The sequence below is a fragment of the Bos indicus x Bos taurus genome, chromosome 1, assembly GCF_003369695.1.
Source record: "Bos indicus x Bos taurus breed Angus x Brahman F1 hybrid chromosome 1, Bos_hybrid_MaternalHap_v2.0, whole genome shotgun sequence".
Taxonomy (NCBI): Eukaryota; Metazoa; Chordata; class Mammalia; order Artiodactyla; family Bovidae; genus Bos; species Bos indicus x Bos taurus.
Window position 1 is genome coordinate 79,718,391 of NC_040076.1, and position 19,676 is coordinate 79,738,066.

Below are 19,676 nucleotides of genomic sequence, written 5' to 3' on the forward strand. Positions count from 1 at the left end.
ATCGAACTTACCAAGTTTGGGGACAAGTATGGCACAACTGGAATGCTCATTCACTATTGATGGTAATGTAAAATTGTACAACCACTTTGGAGAAGTGTTTGGTAGTGTATTAAAACATTAGACATACACCAACAATCTGATCTAGCCATCCCATTCCTAGAGATGGACCAAATAAAAATGGAAGCATCTTTCCAAATAAAGACACATACATGAATGTTCATAGAAGCTTTATTTGTAATAGCTGAAACCTGGTAATAATCCAGGTGTCCATGAACAGATGAATAAGCGAATCATGACATATGAAGTAATTACATGTGTAACAACATGAGGGAATCTCAAAATAATTATGCTAAGTGAGAGAAGCCAGACAAAAATGAATATATGCTATGTGATTCCATTGCCTTAAATCTCTAGAAAGTGCAAATGAACCTGTATTGACAGAAAAATAATCAATTATTTGCTAAGGAAGCAGGAGCAAAGTTGAGTGGGTAATTCTGAGTAAGAACATTTCCTTTTCTCTGTTTCCTATTCTCTAACAATATCTCATTGTAGAGGTTGAAGTAAATAATGCATATCACACCTAGAACGGAGCTAAGTCTCAGTAGTATTACTCATCCTGCATACTCCCTTCATCACTGAGTCTTACTTCAATTTTTGCCATTTCTGTAGCTCTTGTTTTCCTTTCGGCCTGTTGAAAGCCTACTCATCTTTTCAGGCCCATCCTGAAGGCCACTTTCTTTGTATACCTTTCATGGTCCTTACTCTTACTTTCTAATTATATTAATAACAACTACTATTGGTTGAATCTCCACAAAGGGCCAGGAGCTTTGCAGGTGATTTGTAAACATTACCAAAGATTGGTTTCTCTCATAGCTCAGTTGGTAAAGAATCTGCCTGCAATGCAGGAGACCCAGGTTTGATTCCTGGGTCGGGAAGATCCACTGGAGAAAGGATAGGCTACCCACTCCAGTTTTCTGGCCTGGAGAATTCCGTAAGAGTCGGACACCACTAAGCGAATTTCACTTTCACATCACCAAGGATTAATCACCAGTCTTATAAATATCTAGATACAGGAAAACTTTATACTTTTCTCCAGAGAAGGTCAACTTTTCTTAGAATCCCAAAGGTATCACTCATTTAAAAGACTTTAAGAACAACTGTTTCCTTGAAACAAGATGTGAAAAAAAGTGCTCTCATTTCTCCCATCTTGCGGGGAAAAACAAAAAAACTCAGGCCCGGAGAGTTACCACAGCTTACCCAAATACCCTCACTGTCCTGATGAGTGCAGCACTGAGTATCATGTTAACTATCAGGGTCTGCTGGCATGTCTTCAGAAGAGGCATACTTGTTCACAGTCCTATATGGTAAAGACACACACAGAGCTCGTGCCCCTTCCTGCTTCAGCCCTTTCATCTAGGGCCTGAAAATATTTTGAAGCCCACCACTTAAAAATCATTATCTGAGAGATGGCCAGCTTTCTTGCAATGCTTTTTTGTGTGTGTGAAATACTTTTGGTCTTAAAATTCTGCTTTTAAAAATTCATTATGGTTCAGGTTCACTGTTTTGTGACAACTGAACATTTAAATTAGCACTGCGGTTTGGCCAGAGAACGCTGATGGCCCCAAGGCCCATGTGCTCCAAATGCCCCTGGGCTTCAGCCAAGCTGTGCTCTGGGCTGGGTCTGGCCAGGAGGTCTTTTCAGCTCTTTTCCAAACAGCTTTAGTTCCATTAAATTTTTCCTAGCCTGGGAGTGGCTGACAATCAGACAGCCTGGGTTTGTTAGGTATTATAGTTCCTGATTATCCTCCAATCTCTTGTGAACTCATTACTGCTATCAAATATGAATTTAAAAACAAAACAAAACGCTACCTGATCAGGTCATTCTCTGTTTAAAAATCTTGCCTTTCTGTGGCCTAAAATGTCAGCGTTCCTCAACCCTTTCAAGATTTTGGATGGGATCAAGTCTGGGAGCTGTGGCAGAAATTTGAATTTGTCAAGCTCCCCATGTGACTCTCGGACTTATCCAGAGTTGAGAAAATCCTCAGCCTGCCTAGTAGGTTTTCTGCATCTAGTGTGGCATGCAAGGCCCCTTACACCCTGACCCCCACTCACCCTCTATCTCTCTTCCCCCATCTCAGTAAGTGGCAACAACACAATCTTGAGTCAGAATTCTGGGAGTTGTCTTTGCTGTCTTCCTTTCCCTGAATTTCTCACTCTCAATTTACGGCCAGGTTCAGGCTTTTCTGAAAGACAAAATATATTTTGTCTTTATCCTCTGGGTTCCATGTTCACCACCACCAGTCCAATCCATCCAGGCTTTCTCTCCCCTAACCTGGGCTTTATTCATAAAAATATAAATAAATAAACAAATGTTATATTTTAGTGTTGCATTGCTACAAAGATAATTGGATTCTTTATTATATATCCATTATCATTTTATTTTTTAATTCTGATTTTAAAAGAAATTAAAACATTTTCATGGGCCCCAGGCTCTGTGCCCAGAGTGCCTAATGGTCCTAAGTACTGCAACAGGCTCCAAACTGGCCTCCAAATCCATTTTCCTCACAATACCCAGAGTCCTCTTTTACCCTTAAAATTCCCTGCTTAAACAGCCTTGGTCAGTCACTAAAAGTTTTGCTTATTATAAATATGAATAAAGCCTCTCACCACATCCTCCACACAAGTAACTAGTTATTTTTGATTTATTTCCTTCCACTTTTGTCAGTTATATATGGAAAATATATGCAAAATATCTATGAAATGAGCAAAATGTGTATTTCATGTTGAACCTATTGCTTTTTCATTAAATAAATTGTATCCTAATGCACATACCATTCTTCAACCTGCCCATTTCACTCAACAGTAAATCTTAGAGATAAATCCAGGTTGACGCATATATCAATAGATCTTCCGTATCCCTTCTTATTGTTGTTTCGTGTTCCATAGTATGACTATATTATATTTAGCCATTATTCCACGGAAGCCCATTTTTCACCTTGACAAATAATGCTACAATAAATATGTTTGCAAATAGAAGTTTCTCTGAGACAGATATCTCGAGGTAAGATTATTGGTTTGTAGGATATGCCCATTTTTCTTTTGTTAATATCCCCAGATTGTATTCCAAGTAGCCAGGCCACTTTATGTTCTGACAAGCATGATACGCGTGTACTTGAAAGTGTTGAAAGTGTTAGTTGCTCAGTCATGTCCAATTCTTTGTGAACCCAGGGGCTTTGTGACTCCATGATCACCAGACCAGTCCATGGAATTCTCCAGGCAAGAATACTGGAGAGGGTTGCCATTTCCTTCTCCAGGGGATCTTCCCAAACCAGGGATTGAACCCAGATCTCCTACACTGCAGATGGATTCTTTATCATCTGAGCCACCAGGGTTCTAGTGTGCTTATTTCTCCACAATTTCACCAACGCTAACCAGCTCCAACATCCTCCAGTAACTCTTTCTGAAAGGGCCTGCAAATGGTAGGCTTTTTAGAGTCTGAAAATGTCTTCATTATTTCAGCTTCATGTATATAATTCTTAGTAAAAAAATGATAAATTTAAAGGTATTTTCTTTTTTCACATTTGGATATTCTCTATTTCCCTTTTGTTTCCATGTGGCTGGTGAAAATGTATGAATGATAATCTAATTTAATTTTTTTCTCTTAAAAATTGGTAATTTTAAGATTCTAATTTTATTCTTAATACATTGACCTTTCATGACAAGGAATCTAGGTCTAATTTTATGTGAATATCTCACCTGGGCCTTGGTAGATCTTTTCAGTCTGAGAATTCTTGTCTTTTCTCAATTCTGGGAAAATTAAGACCAATATATCATCAAAGATTGTTTCACATTCCCCCTCTTTATTTCATTTTTAAAGAAAATTCTAGTAGACATATGTAAGAACTTCAGAATCTATATCCCTTTATTTTTTTCTATACTTCTGATCTCTTTATCTGAGAGAATTCTTCAGCTTGATTTTTCAAATCATTAATTAATTTTTCATTTGCAGCCATTCAGCTATTTATACTCACAATTGCATCTTATTTTTTAATTTCAATAAACATTTAATAAATGTAAATTGTTACTTTAATTTCATTAATTGTCCAGTGCTTCTTTTTTGCATTTCAACCTGTTCTTATTTCAAATCTTTCTCCTTTTCTCATAGATGATATCCCCTCCTTTAACTTTCTGGAGACAGTTATTTTAAAATTCTGTTCTTGTGGTTCTATTGACTCTATTTCCTTCCATGAAATCCTTTTCTTATTGAGTTTAGTATCACTTTTCCATATATAGGCTTTGAGAAATATTTGTTGACTATTGTTTGGCAATTTTTCTGTGTTGGTGATTCTCTCTCCTTTCCCAGTGACTTTACATACAGTCTTGTCAGCCCCAGCGGGACTATGAAGACCTCCCACATGGTCAAGATGGGTTCCTACTGTGGGAAACTCACTGCCATAACTTCTCATCTACCGCCTTCCTTTTATGGACTTTCCCACTTCCTCATCCACAGGTCATTCCTTTTCTTGCCTCTGAGTGCAGCTGTTCACATTTCTATATCTTTATTATTTCTATGAACTGGGTTATAAAAATGGGGAGTTTCCACACATGTGATGTCCAAGTAGGGTAGTCCATCACTGAGAAATCACCAGCTCATCACTAGCAAACTTGTACTCATCCTATTGATTTTAAATAACAGTTCACCATGACTTTGCTGACCACTCTGCATAAATTAAGCCCTTCTATTAGCCTCTCTCATAGCTCTCTTTCTGTGTAGCAGTCATCATAATTTATAATTATAGACTTAATTATATGTTTACCTGTCCTGATATCTTTCTAAAAATTTATTTAGACATCTATACATTCAATAAGCATTTATTGAGTTGAAAGTGCAAAGGATATTGTTCAGACCCTCAAATTATTGTGATGAAAGAATGACACAAATCAACAAAAAAATTGCTCTATAATTTGACACATGCAATTTAAAGTAAAATTTAAAGTTTAAGTGTAAGGAACAAAGGTAGTGTTTACTTCCATGCTGAATGATTGGGGAAAATTTTCCAGAGAAGCTGATGTTTAAGAGATTTCAAATGATAAATAAGAGGAAGTTCTGTAGACAAATGAGGAAGAAAACAGCATTAAAGACCAATAGAACCAAGTATATAAGTGCCTACAGACATGAGAGAACATGATAAAATCTGAAATATGAAACTAGTTTGGTACCAGTTCTAGACAGTAAAGTATGATGTGTAGGCGTGCTGGTTCTGGGGGAAAATACAGAGGTGAAAGAGTAAACCCATATAAGAGTATTGTGTCAGTCAGAGCAGGCTAAATTATCTACAGTAACAAACAATACCAAGAGCTCAGTGGCTTCACACAACAGTTTCTTTCTCGCTTAGGCAGTCTGCTGTGGATCCAGGCCATTCTCCAGGCAGCTGTCCTCCACATGTTGGCTCAGCACTGTAGGCTACTTCAGTTTCACGGCAGCATTAGACTTTAAGGCTCAAAGGCTATTCTAAGGTATTTTTATTTTATTCTCTAGGCAAAGGAAGGATCTGAAAGGTCTATCAAAGGGAGAGAATTAATGAGACTTATATACTTATAAGAGTGGTACTAAAGGTAAAGAAACCAATGAGAAGTTATTGAAATAATCCAATGAAAACTAATGAATCATTCCACTAGTGCAAGGGCAATGGGGAATGGATGTTATGCATAATGATGGATTTAAAGATACTTATATGTAAACAATAGGAGTTATTGATTGATGGCAGATGAGAAGAAAAGGAAAAAATAAGTCAATGATGACACTCAAATATCTGGCTTGAATTTCTGATTTGCTAGTAGTTCATGAACATTGTTCATATGAGAGAATGAGCAGGTTGGATATAGAAAATGACTTCTGCCTAATGGAACCTTGAGATGGAGGTGAGAATAGACATTTGACTTAAGCATGAGGAACTATGGAAAGACATTTAGACTAAAGAAGTAGTAGATTTGCTAGTGATCAGTATGTAATGATTTTTAAAACTATAGTGGGATGTATGAGAAATATTTGAGATGACTGGTTACAATTGAGCTTCTGAGCTTCATGGTTTTAGGAGAGCCATCAAGCCCCTGAAATTATATCCCAAATTTGAAGAATAGTACCTATTAAATGTTTCTTGGAAGAAAACTCATTCCACAAATGTTTATTAAGGTCCTATTTTGTGCAAGCCAAGGGCATTATTCTTGGTACTGGGAATAGAGCAGTAAACAAAAAACATACAAAAATACTTGTCCACTCATAGACAGTGTTATTCTAATGGGGTAGAGAACAAACAACAAACCAATGAAAACTTAAAATAAATACCATCTTAGCTGGTGGCTAGTGCCACAAAGACAAATGAAGCAGAATATGGGGAGAGCAAATGGGGGTGAGAATAGAAGTAATAGAGTGGCCAGGAAGGACCTCACTAATAAGGTGACATTTTTAGAAAGAATTGAAGGAGTGAGGGAATGAATTATGTGGTCTTGTTGGGGATATTCAAAACAGAAGGATCTGGCTTTCATTAGATTCTCAATGATTTACCAGAAATATTAAGAATCATTCCTCTTAAGTAAGAAGAGAGTCGAGAAACTGGTTAAAAAAAAAAGAATCCACTAAGGAGTGATGGTGCTTGTTTGTGGAATGCAGAAAAGATATAAAGCCAAGAGAATCTGATAGACTAGAATTGGAATGGTGTAAGAGGGCTAGCTATCCTGATGAGGTTGAATTCTAGGGTTATTGAAGAAGTCAGACTTAGAAAGATGGGAGACAGTGGTCAGGGAATGGGGTATCACAAGAGTGAGATTTCAGACATAGATATGGCTATAAGTAGAGTAGCTGGCTATGGTGAAAAGGAAGAAATCATCATTAAACTAGGTCAAGCAATGAGAGACCACTGTCACTCAGGATGTCAGGAGGAATCAGGAAGGAGAGGTGAGCATAGTGTCACACACCTAAGTTATGAATGAAAGGAACAGAGGATAGGATAAAGAAATTGGAAGATGACAGTAGTAGAGATGAGTAGAGTGTGCCAGAATGATAGGAAAGCAGGGGAATTTAGAAGGAGTTTGGAAAAGTAATGGTCATGAAACAGCACTAGAGAGTTAGGGAGGTGATAATCCTGAACCCCCTGACCTTTCACAAGGTCTGACCCCTGCTATTCATTTGCTTCTTAAGGCCTAATTAATCCTGTCTGATGGTTGTATCTTCTTAATCCATGTGGTCTTAGCATCTGAGGAACTTCTGGGGGAGGGGAGACCTAAAATGAGTGAAGAGCAACTATAATTTGTATCAAACGTATTTAGGTGAGCAAAGGTAAGGCAAGTATAGATGGCGTATTAGCTTCCTAGGGCTGCCATACTGAAATACCACAGACTGGGTCACTCAAGTAAAAGACATTCATTTTCTCACAGTTATAGAGGCCAGAAGTCTAAGATCAAGGTGTTGGCAGCTTTAATTTCTTTTGAGAGCCTTTTCCTTGGCTTGCAGATGGCTGCCTTCTTACTGCATTCCCTCATGGTCTCCCTACTGTCTGTGTTGTCTGTATCCTAAACTCTTCTTCTTACATTAATAATTAGATTAGGCCCATTCATCCCTATTTTAACTTAATCACTTATTTAAAGCTCCTGTCTTCAAATATGTTCATATTTTAAGATACTGGGAGTTAAGGCTTCAATATATGATTTTGGGGAGGAAATAATTCAGCCCATAACAGATGGTCTATTTTTCATGTACCTAACCCTAGGACACATCACCCCTCCTAGGACTGGCAGAAGACAAAAAAAAAGAAAATGTCCTCAGGCCCACCTTCTGCCTCACTTCTTGCTACACAAGGAAAATAAACTCTGTTTCAGCACTAGTCAAGGTTTCTCTTATCACCTACCAAACAAAACCTTAACTGCCCAGTGTTTGTTAATTCCGTGTATGTGATGCTTGAAATTAGCTTGACACAGGACGGGGAAGCCTGGTGAGCTGCCGTCTATGGGGTCGCACAGAGTCAGACACGACTGAAGCGACTTAGCAGCAGCAGCAGCATGGTAGTATGGGCTTACTTACGCTTTGGGAGAAGTTCTATTAGACAGTCTGTATTAGTTTGCCCAGCTTCCATGACAAAGGATCAGAGACTAGGTAGTTTAAACAGCAAAAATATATTTTCTCACAGTTTGGGAGACTAGAAATTCAAGCTCAAGGTGTTGGCAGGTATTTTAAGGAAGTTCAAGATCAAGGTTGTTCTTCTGAGACCTCTCTCCTTGGCTCACAGATGGCTGTCTCTTCACCCCATCTTTCCTCTGTGTTGTCTGTATCTTAATCTCCTCCTCTTATAAGGATACCAGTCATACTGGATTAGAGCCCACCCTAACAACCTCCAGTTTAATCACCTCTTTAAAGATCCTGTCTCCAAACAAATTCTGAGATACTGGGGGTTAGGGCTTCAGCATATGAATTTTGGAGGAGCACAATTCAGCCCATAATAGAGCCTAGTTTATTTTTTGCATATAAATTATTTTTCCCTCCCCTAAAATCTTGCAGTCACATGACAGCATGGCTCATGAATGCTCAAAATCCACAGGCAGAATCAGGGGTCTACAGATGAGGAGTAAGAGAGCTGGATTTAGGGTCAGGAGTCCAAGGCTCTAGATGTTGATCATCCTCTTGTTGGCAAACTTAGTCTCTCTGAACCTCATCTGGAAAAACATGTCAACATTACATGTAGTGATGTACATGAAGGTATCTGGCAGATACTAAGAATATTACATCAAATCTAAGATGTCATTAATTATGACACACCATTATGTGTACCCAAAATGGGACACTTGTGCATGGGAGCTTTTAAAATTATAGATTCAAAAGCCCCTCCCAAGATTCATTGAATTTAGTCTTCTGAGACGAAGCTCAGGCATTGTTATTTTTTTAATTTCCCGTATTAGTCTGATGATCTGATAGTTTCTGAAGTCAGGGTTTCCAGCATTCTGTCAGTCAGTGTATTAAATAACCCAAAATTTAATTCTAAGGTATAATCTTTGGGGTCATTTATCAGTTTTTAGATATTCTATAGGAAGCCTGGATTTCACATTTGGTCAATAAAAACTTTTTGCCCAAATATTTTACTTTTTCCAACGCATTCATGGAATTCCAGAAAGTCTGTGCTGAAGAGTTGTATATAATAAACACTTTGGTAGAACATGTAAACAAAGCCCTGTTCTAGTTGTAGGAATGCTGTAGTATTTACTCTGTTAGTAGTAGGTTTCTGATCCGTTTCCCTTACTATAAACGGGATGTTGAGCCAACATCCGTCATTCTACACTTTTATGATTCTAACTGACATACTGTTAGTTTCTTATATGTAAGTATGTGAACCTTTTCATCAACATTTTTTAAAACAAGTTGAATCTTCTTAGAAATTATCTTTCTAAATACCTATGATTGGATCCTGAGTGATGTGATATTATAACCACAGATAAAAGCAAGTGTCAAGATTAGAAGGCCACTCTGGGCTCTTTGACTTTTAACAGATTATTAGCAATTCACCTCGCCACCCCCACTGCAATTTCATTCCATAGTCCTCACACACATTTACATGTGCTCCGTGCTCCCAATGGACTCCTATCCCCTGCAGCAAGGGGACTCCTATCCCCTTTATAGTAGAGCAAACTGATGTCCCTCCTTCCCCTCCTGCAGCAGAGAAAATAGGTGACTTGCCCAAGGTCACATATGAGTTACCCATGTTTGAGTCTATTCCTAGACCACTGTCTTTTCCATTCCTCCCACTCTTCATGATTTATTCATGTCGCTCCAGGACGTTCTTATCAAAAGATCAGGACGGTATCACCAGTGCAGCCCCACACAATGGGAAATTGCCCTGAATCCAGGCCAGATCAGTCCTGAGCCACGCAGTTTTCATGCAGATTCCATCTGAGCCTTGGCTAACTCCCAAGGAAGCACATATCAGCTCTGCTGTATATTGGCAGAAGTTTGGCTCAGAACATATTTCAAATGCCTCCCATTGAGCGTTGGCAGCCTTAAAAAAAAAACATAGGAAATTATTCTGGGACGCTCAGTGGCTCTGTGACACTTTACAAGGAGAAGCTGATGGCTTTCCCTCCCAAACTCTCCCCTCTCTGCCCAGAACAAATGACTGCATTTCCCTGGATATGCCCTAAATTAGGAGAGGGCCAGCTCATCTGCAGCACTAATGGAGGGAATGTCTTTAGTGGGCAGGGCCCTCTGCATGGCGCAGGGTGCTTTGTGCCAAGTTCTTCCTCTCTTGGTTTTAAAATGCTTGTATATTCCAAGAGAAATGCAGTCCATGTGTTTCTGATTCATTTACACTTAAATCATTAAAATGTTGGTGAGAGTTATTTGATGTCTGAGGAGCCTGTGAGTCTTCTTAATGGGACTTTTACAGATTTTTTTTTTTTCTCTTGCCTAAACCAGAAAGCAGTATTTTGCAAAAACAGTGCCTAGGTTCAAACATTTCCTCATCGCATATACTTGCACCCACAATATCAAACACAGCTTCTTAATAATGCCCAGCTTAGCGAAGTTGACCTTTAAAGGTGATAAAACAGAGCAACTGGAGAAAAAATGGAACAAGGAGAACTTCAGTAAGATTCAAGGCACTGTTCCCCCAAATGTGCCAAAGCAGTGTTATCAGAGTATGGAGAATGCATGTGTTTGCCACCTTGCTTGGAATGGGTGGGAGCCATCTCTTGAGTACACTGAACAGCTAAAAAAGCATAAGAATAATTTCCTTTAAGTCTCATAGCAAACCCCATTTTCCAGATGAGGAAATAGGATCAGAGATGTTCTTGAGTCCAAAGTACACAGTTCGCTTGAATAGAAAGGAAAGATTATAGCTAACTCTGAGTCTAATTGCTCTTTTCAAAAAATGCCTCAAATTGAGTTTCTCTGTGAATGTGGTATGTATTTGTAATGCCATATGCACTATAATATGTTAGTGAGAAGCAGCACAACATAGTGGATACCAGCTCAGGTTTTTGCCCATCACTTTCTAGCTGTGTGATCTTGGGTAACTTACTTAAACTCTCTGAGCAGTTTCTTCATCTGGAAGCAGGAATAATATTACTTACTCAGCTCTGCAAAATGTAAAGACAATCAAAAGCAGTTAACTCATTACTAGACCAGTACCTGACACATAGTGCTCAGTAAATGTTAATTGTTAGCTGTGACAGCAGTAGGAGTAATAAGAGGCTGGATAATCTAGGCAAGTTATGGACCTCTCTTGCCTCAGTTTTCTTGTCTGTAAAATGGGTATGATAGTGTGACCCTCTCAAGTTTGTGGAAATAATTGAGATGACGTTTGCACCCAGCCCTGTGCCTAACACAGAAAAGGTCCTCAGTGAACTGTACTTTTTATAACCAGACATCCTTCTCCTTGTTCAGGACTGGTGGTCATGGTTGTGGAGAAAGGAAATTTCCTTCTTCAGCTCGGCTGAGATCCGGTGCTGCTTTTCTTCACAATCCCTGGGTCTAGCCACGTACACAGGCCCAGGTCTCTTCACAGCCATGGGGTGTGAGGCTCTTTGACTGCGGTGGGTCCTCCCTGGGCGGTAACAGGCCCCTGCTCAGCCTGAGTTGGTAAAAAACTCAAGCCTCACTTTCAAGTGGTGAGGAACAACTAGCCAAGTGAAGGACTGGCTGCTAGCTCACAAGCCCGGCCAGCTGCTCAGTTCACCAAAAAGCCTGTGGTTGTTTGTAGACAGACAAGCTTTGGGATTTGGATCTTTTTTTCCTGCCTAGTGTAGGATACTAGAATTGCCTTCTTAGTATTGTCCTTGGTTAATTGACGTCCTTTTGCCAGTGTCCTGAAGACGAGCAGAGAATTATAGCCATCTGGCAAGGGAGACTAGGGAGAGCTGACGTTGTCCCTCTCCACTGTCTACACACACACACACACACACACACACACACACACACACGGTGATACAAATACCTATTTGAGCTGCTCAGTGATTCTCTCCCGGGAGCTGGAAGCAGCCGTACAGGATGAAGGAGGGAACTGGAGGAGGAGATCTTGTAAGGAAGAAGACGGATTCTGTTCTGTCAGGTTCCTCTGAGTGTGTGTAAGAGCAAGTCAGAGGAGAGAGAGAGAGAGGAGAAGGCAGAGGGAGAGAGGGGGAGAGGGGATCTGTTGCAGGCAGGGGAAGGCGTGACCTGAATGGAGAATGCCAGCCAATTCCAGAGTCACACAGGGACCTCAGAACAAAGATAAGGCTGATACCACACTGGGGACGAGCTCGCGGACGAGCCAGGCCAAGGGGACCAGGCAGCCAGGAGCACTCAAGGCAGGAAAATGAGGTGAGTGCCAGGGCAGAAGTGGGCATGGGGTGGGTGGGGGGAGGCTTTCAGGGACCAGACGCCAAGTAGCTCTGGAAGGTCTGACCTTGTCTCTGGGCAGACTCACCTGCATGTCCTATGGTTGGTGCAGGGGCTCCTCATCAGTTCTTGGGGCTCTAAGAAGGGAGCCAGGCTGGGGCCTTGCCTGGGACTCCAGAGACTTGCAACTTGAAACGGGAGGCTGTGGCTGTGTGCAAATGCCGCCGGTGCCGCTGGAGCTCAGATTTCTCCTCTGCCAACGCAGGGTGCTGCCCACCGGCCAATGTGACTTTTCTCCTGTTGCCTACAAGGTTGAGTTTTTGTTTTCCTCCTTTGAAAACAGCACTGGTTTCTCTCTTCCAACACTCTGTGAGTTAAATATGTGTTTGTGTGTTTATTTGTTCTGACCGGAAAAGAAACCAGATTCCCATTGCTCAGCTCTGTGGCTTCTTAAACCTTCAGAAGTTTGCTAGTTTAAGCCTCAGTTTAAAAAAGCAAAAACCTGTCCACATTTTACAGTCCCCTATAAATTTCTGCATTTCTCACTGAAATCAGAGGCCGCCAGTAGCATGAATCAGGCTATGAATTGCACCAAATGACTCTTAAAGGGATATTTCAAATTAAAAAAAAAAAAGTCTTCCTGATTCTGAACCTAAGATTTTAAATTGCAATTGTTTCCAAGCTCTTCAATATTTCCAATGTCTCAGCCTATACTTAGTTACTAGCTGCTTGTTACCAGACATTTCTTGTAAGTTTTCCTCTCTAAGTGTGAAAATCCAGCCACCATAATTATTTTTACTACTTATAAGTGCTAATACTGTTAAAAATACAAAAAAGAAAAAATGAACACTCCAGAGATGTGTTAAGTCTCTGAACACCTCTTTTCCCGTTAATTTTACTCTCAATTGGAAAAGGGTTTCTATTTGTTTCTCTTCTGCAGTCACCTAGCAACTTTTCAGGGTCTGGGGCCAATGAGGGGCCTCAGGCTGTGTTAACTCTTTGAACTCAGATAACCTGTGGTTTAGAGAGATAATCAGGTCTTTAAGGTTAATCCAATCACTAGGTTCTTTTTAAATCCATTGTAATGTTAAACCTGCTGTCTAACTTCATTTTCCTTTCTCCTAAAAGAGATGAGATTTATGCCCATCTACATGGAATGACAATTTGACTCATCTGTCCACTATTCAAGTCTTTACCCTACCACCCAGGACCCCAGCCATACAAACTATAGGGCCGATGATCAGTTCTGTCTTGGCATTTGCTCATCCCTCAACTCTTTTATTTCCCCTATTTCTAGAGTAGTGGTCCCCAGTCTTTTTGGTACCAGGGACCGGTTTCATGTAAGAAAATTTTCCAGGGATGGAGGGAAGGAGGGAGGGGTTCAGGCAGTAATGCAAGCTACAGGGAGCGACAGATGAAGCTTTGCCCACTGGTCTGCTGCTCACCTCCAGCTGCACAGCCCGGTTCCTAACGGGCGGCAGACTGTACCAGTCCTCGGCCGGCCCACGGGTTGGGGACCACTGTTCTACAAGACTCGATCACTCAAGCTTGCTCAAACATCACCTCCTCTTCCCTGCTCAGCTTCCCCAGAGTCAGCATCTTATCCTTTGTGCTTTTTCTGTCCTTGGGAGTTCTCTCTCTTAATATTATCATGTTGAAATGTCCACCTCCTCCTCCAAGACTGAATATTCCTTAAGGAATAGGATCTGTGGCTTGTTCACCTTTGTATGCCTCGTACCTAGCATAATGTCTGTTTCATACATATGATCATTTCTTTGCATACAATCTATACTGGCTGAATTGAATTCAGTTGTTCAATAGCAAAACTTCTCCTGGAAAAGTGCTCCACTACATTCATGCATTGGAGAAGGAAATGGCAACCCACTCCAGTGTTCTTGCCTGGAGAATCCCAGGGACGGGGGAGCCTGGTGGGCTGCCATCTATGGGGTCGCACAGAGTCGGACACAACTGAAGTGACTTAGCAGCAGCAGAAGTCTCCAAAAGGTCTTGCCTCATACAAGCACAACACTGTTTGCAAAGCACTTGTATAGTCACTGTTGCATCTGGTCTTCAGATTTTGGATGAGGTAAGGGTTTATGGAGACATGAGGATAAAAGAGTTAAGCAACTTGCCCAAAGCCGCACTGATGATCTTGAAAAAGCCGAGACCCAAATTTGGATCTTTGGGCTCCAAGTTTAGGATTTCTTTCTATAATACTGTGCCAGACTCTCAACCAAGTATATTATTGTACATCAGCAGCTCTCAACCCTAGCTGCACATTAGAACAATTTATAGTACTTTAAAAAATATGCCAATGACCAGGCCTCACTCCAGACCAATTAAACTAAAATCTGACCAATTAAACTAAATACTTTTGTATTAGTTTTTGTTTTTTTTTTAATTTTCAAATAAAGCTATGGGTTTTTGAAATTATTTTTCACAGGATTAATTGCTTTGGCCAGATGCCCAGGCATGATATGGGCATGGACCCAGCTTCCTCTGTGAGCTTTTGTTATTGCTTTTTTCTGTGGAAGCTAACTCACCATATGGCATTGGGCGTGACATGTCACCTCTTGGGGTATCCTTTTTGTCCTCTGTCAAGTAAGACTGTCAAAGAGATCTACACAAACCTTTTCAACTCTTCTATCCCAAAACAGTCTTGGTGTTGCGTAGGCTGAAGTGAGGAGTGAATGGAAAGGATAGAAAGTGCTACTCGTTCCACAACCATGGCTATATGCCGGCATTTTTTATGCATTCCTTAGAGCCTGTGCCTACAGTAGGGCTTATGAAATCCCGGCTTTATATATTACTTGTGACATTTCAAGCAAACATAACTAAACTTTTTGATTAGTCGGAGAATAGATAGCAGGTGTCAGAATTTGTACAGCCGGTGCCTGGTGGATAAGAAGCCAAAAACACTCAGAGAGCGTGATGGGAAATGGAAGCCGCCACTTACATTCTTTGATTTGCAGCCCCGCAAGCAAGCAAGTGAGCATATGCTCAGGCTTATTATGTGAAAAGAGAGATTTGTTTCATATGTTTGAAACTGTTTTGAAATGCAAACAAAATAGAACAGAGTGCTTCACAGGCCTTCCTCCTACGCTGACCAGTTGCCTACTACACGTGGTCTGAGGCCTCTGAGGATAGATGGAGCCATCCGCCTGGGCCAGCCCATGACAGAACTAGCAGCAGGAAGCTCAGGGTCTTCTCCATGTGGTTTGAAAAAAGCAGAAGTGGAGAAAGCTGACCTTTCAGCCTTGCATAATCAGAGTGTTGCTATTGCAGGGAAGTCCAGTTTGGGAACCAAAGCTCATTCCTAACCCCTGCTTTTCGGGAAGCAGCCTGATGGGGTAATAGTAACTAATGTTTAACTAGGGCTGGACAGCTGACAAAGTACTTACTCTCCAATCCTCCTTTATTGTGACAGCAGCCTTGGGGGGTGTCATTACTATGACACTTAATGAATGAAGAGGTTGAGAGGGAGAACTTACATGACTTCCCTGAGATGGGTTAGATGAATGAAATAAAAGTCTGGACTGGAATCCAGCTCTTCCAACCCAAGACTAGTGCCCACCCCTGCTCAAGAGGCACTTAACCAGAATTTCCGGTGCAGGTTGGAAATATCAGTATATTTCCTCATTTCAAAGTGGGGCTGCCTGACCCCTGCAAGCCAGAGTTTTCAAACTTACCTTTCCTACTACTTCATCAGGGAGCTTGGACCCATGCCTGCCTTTCTCTCTGCCTTGGAGGCCCTTCCTCCACAGACTGGTTTATAACAATACTGACCCTGGCAAGTGGATGAAAACATTTTGTCTCCTCAGTTGCAGCTCATGTGTTGCTGTTGTAGGGGCCTTGGAAAAAAATATACCTCTATTTTTCTTAATTGAAAAAATAGCACAATTTGAACATTTTACATACACAAAAGTAAAATTGAAAGCACTCATTTTTATTGAGTGTAGTTTTATATTACCACTTCAGAGATAACCACTGTTAATACCCCGGTGATACCCTTCTAGGCCTCTTTGCACTTATGTATTTACCTTTTATGTAAATATTATACAAAACAGCTAGATAATTTCATTGCAGTTATCTCATTGTGTTTATACACTCAAAAATTCATATATATGCATGTAGACACATATATGCATCTTTTTAATGAGCAGGGAGGGGTAGGTTGGGAGAAACAACTTTCCGATTAGCCAAATTCTAACTATTAATGTTAAAATGCTGGTATAGTTCCCCAGAACTTACTTTTTAGACTATATATTAATAAGGCTCTGGCCCCACATTCATGCTTTAGCTCATTCATTCATTCATTATCTATTATATACCAGGCTTTATATTGGGCCCTTTACATACATTATCCTTAATATTCATGTGAGCTCTGTAAATTAAAGACTATAATCTTCACTTTACATTTGAGGAAACCTGAACTCAGAGACTAATTCCCCAAGATTTCACAGCCAGTAAGGAAGTGAACTGGGATTTGAACCCAAATACACCTAACTTCAGAGCCGTGCCTAAAGCATTGCTCTAATTGGAAGCATGTACAGGGAGCTGCAATCTGGAGTGAAGGATATTCCATGGTATCCTGGGAAGCTTTGAGCTGGATGGTGGAGGATAAATGAGATGACCAGGTGAGGAATGAGTGGGGCATGTGTGATGGCGTTGAGGCCCAGATGGGTGTGGCGTGCTTCCAGAATGATCTGCCTCAGGCTGGTATGAGATGAAGCTGGACAGGCAAATCAGCGCTAGATCAAAAAGGGCTCATCAGCCAGCCCAGTAGCAGATGCTTTGCCCTGCAGGCACAGTGAAGCCACATGGACACGTCTGTGTTTTAGAAAATCAAATTTGGCAGAAGATTGCTAAATGGTATGAAATGGGGGCCAAGGAAATCAGTTAGGATTCAGTAGCAATAGTCCGGATAAGAACGTTTAAATTAATTGACTGAGGAGAAACAGAGGGTTTCCAAAACATAGGAATCAGAATAAATAAGATTTAGGGGAGAAATTGACAAGCCAGGTTTGAGATGTTGGAGTTCAAGGTCCTCGAGTCTTGCAGGGGAACAATCTATTGGATGCCTTGGTTGTACTGTACATTGACCATTAGGTTTTTGGCAAGCCTTGGACATTCTGCCTCATTATTGAATCAGCCACTTGGGTGTGTTCTGTAAGTTTTAGTTGAATTTCCCATGCCCCTTATGCAACTCTTAACAGTCTGTTATCTTGGATTCCTACAACTGGAAATAGATTGTAAGTTTTTTATCCTTTTATAAGAACACTTGTCAAAGGAGGGGAAAAACAACTTGTTTTGGTAATTTCTTCTTAATTCAAAATTTTATATTTATTGATTAATTTTGTCAAATCTGTTTAAGATACTGCAGATCCCATCATTGAGTACAAGCCTTATCTCAATATTTCCATGTTACTATTACTTACTTTTTAGGAAACTGAATCAAGAGTTTATGATTCTTAAATTAAGCTGAGCTGAAGAAATTATATCAGCTTTTACCTAACTATGACATTTATACTTTAAACCAAAAAACAATATGTCTCAGAGTCCCAAATATGATATTTTCTGGGAAAGTTTAATACTATTATTGAATCTTTAAAAGAGTACAACTGGGAGTAACCTTAGAAATCAAGTTACTATTCTCCAGTATTATACAGTGGATAAGCAAGGCCCGTAAGGGAAAAATCATTACAGCAGGTCAGTGATGTGCTGGGAACTTTGTCTCCTGGCTGCTGATTTAGTTAAATGACAAGGACCGTTACCCGAGTGTGATGAATCCATTCATGTCTTTCAGGTGGCTCCTTCTCTCTCATGCTCTGTGCTTCTCCTTGTTGAAGGCCTCAGCCCACATTGTGGAGCTTAACAACATGTTCGGCCAGATCCAGTCTCCTGGCTATCCGGACGCCTATCCAAGTGATTCAGAGGTGACTTGGAATATCACTGTTCCAGAGGGATTTCGAATCAAGCTTTACTTCATGCACTTCAACTTGGAATCCTCCTACCTTTGTGAATACGACTATGTGAAGGTGAGATCCTGATGTTCCCTTGCCGTGGCCGGTTCTCTACTGGAGAATCTGCTGAGAGTTAGAGGAACCTAGATGAATTAGATCATGCGTTTGCCCCGCAGGCTGGCAGTCCAGTGAGGGAGACATACAGTATCATAACATGATAAATGAAGGTTGCGGGTGGTACACTAGGAGCAGGTTGAGTAGGAAGACCTAGAAAAGATCTTAAGGGAAGATGAAGTTGGCAACGTGTTACTCAAATACAGCCTTCCCTTTGCCTTTCTGTTCTCAAAGTCGAACATTTCTGCTAACCTCTGCTCCAATGTCACCTTTAATTCAACAAGCAAAAGAGACTCCAGAGTAAGCTATCATTATATCCAAAGCTGAGGCATTAGAAAGCATTGTCCAGTTCCCTAGGCAATGATCAAGGTAATAGAAGTGTAGAGTATGCCACAGGGGAAATAAGAGGTGAGGCTGGAAGGTTGGATTGGAGTGAGGTCCTGAAGGGCTTTGAATGTAATGCTAAAAAGTTTGGATTTTATTAACAAAGAGTTTGGGCAACAGTAAGGGGTCATCACAGAAAATGGAAGTGACAATGGATGTAAAAAACAAAGGAAAGAGGAGCAGGAAGTGATTACAGCATCAAACAACAATTTCTCAGAATTTAGAAAGAATCCACAAGCAATGCCATAGATATGAAGCTGTTTTCTTTTAAAAGTGGAGCTAAGAAAGGTCAAAGTACTTCTGAGAAATGACACATATTACAGTTATATCTGGTTCAAAAAGAGGTGAAGACCTAAGAACCTACTTATAACCTCTCTCTGGCTTCTTGGAAGAAGCTCTTATTAAACCACTCTAGCATAAATTTCCTATATTTTTGGTTAGTATAGTTTCATTTTTCTACAGCTGTAATTCAGTAAGAATTAACCTGGTATTAACCAGAATGTTTGATCATCAGCAAAGAAGTGAGTTGGCAAGGTGCTTACACTTATAATCTCATTCAACCTTTAAAACAATCCTATGAGATAGGTTTACTATCCCATTTAGAAGCAAAGACACAACCCCAAGAAGGTGAAGCAACTCACCCAAGATTGTACAGCTAGTAAATGATGGATCAAGATTCCAAATCCATGTCTTATGACTTTCATTCTTTTGGCTCCTCCAAACTGCTCACAAGCTGTACTCCACTGAGCCCTAGGATACTGCAGAGGCTGACAAGAGCAGTGGGGTGGGGGCCGGGAAAGCCTGGTAACTGGGGCTGTGAACTCCTACCCTGATTAACTCATTTTGAATGGTGAGTG

At 40.5% G+C, this 19,676-nt stretch overlaps 1 protein-coding gene and 1 long non-coding RNA gene across 7 annotated transcripts in view; one reads left to right on the forward strand and one right to left on the reverse strand.

Moving 5' to 3' along the window:
• Window positions 1-210: 210 nt before the first annotated feature.
• Window positions 211-12,118, reverse strand: LOC113890968. 2 transcript variants are annotated; one of them, XR_003510634.1, is made up of 5 exons: window positions 11,976-12,113; window positions 11,061-11,118; window positions 9,743-10,040; window positions 3,757-3,807; window positions 211-2,243 (listed from the first exon to the last, which is right to left on the reverse strand). It is a non-coding gene; the product is annotated as an uncharacterized LOC113890968 (long non-coding RNA). The 2 variants fall into 2 exon arrangements; XR_003510633.1 differs by lacking the exon at window positions 11,061-11,118 and having other exon boundaries at window positions 11,976-12,118.
• MASP1 (mannan binding lectin serine peptidase 1) overlaps window positions 11,834-19,676 on the forward strand; it is a 68,356-nt gene continuing 60,513 nt past the window's right edge. Inside the window, exons 1-2 of one of the 5 annotated variants that reach the window (XM_027538456.1) lie at window positions 11,834-12,340; window positions 18,165-18,396. In XM_027538456.1, coding sequence (XP_027394257.1) covers window positions 12,336-12,340; window positions 18,165-18,396 — 237 coding nt within the window. In that variant the 5' untranslated portion in view covers window positions 11,834-12,335. Of the gene's footprint in view, window positions 12,341-18,164; window positions 18,397-19,676 lie in introns of those variants that run through there. The other 4 variants (XM_027538473.1, XM_027538464.1, XM_027538499.1 and 1 more) reach the window with 4 other exon arrangements.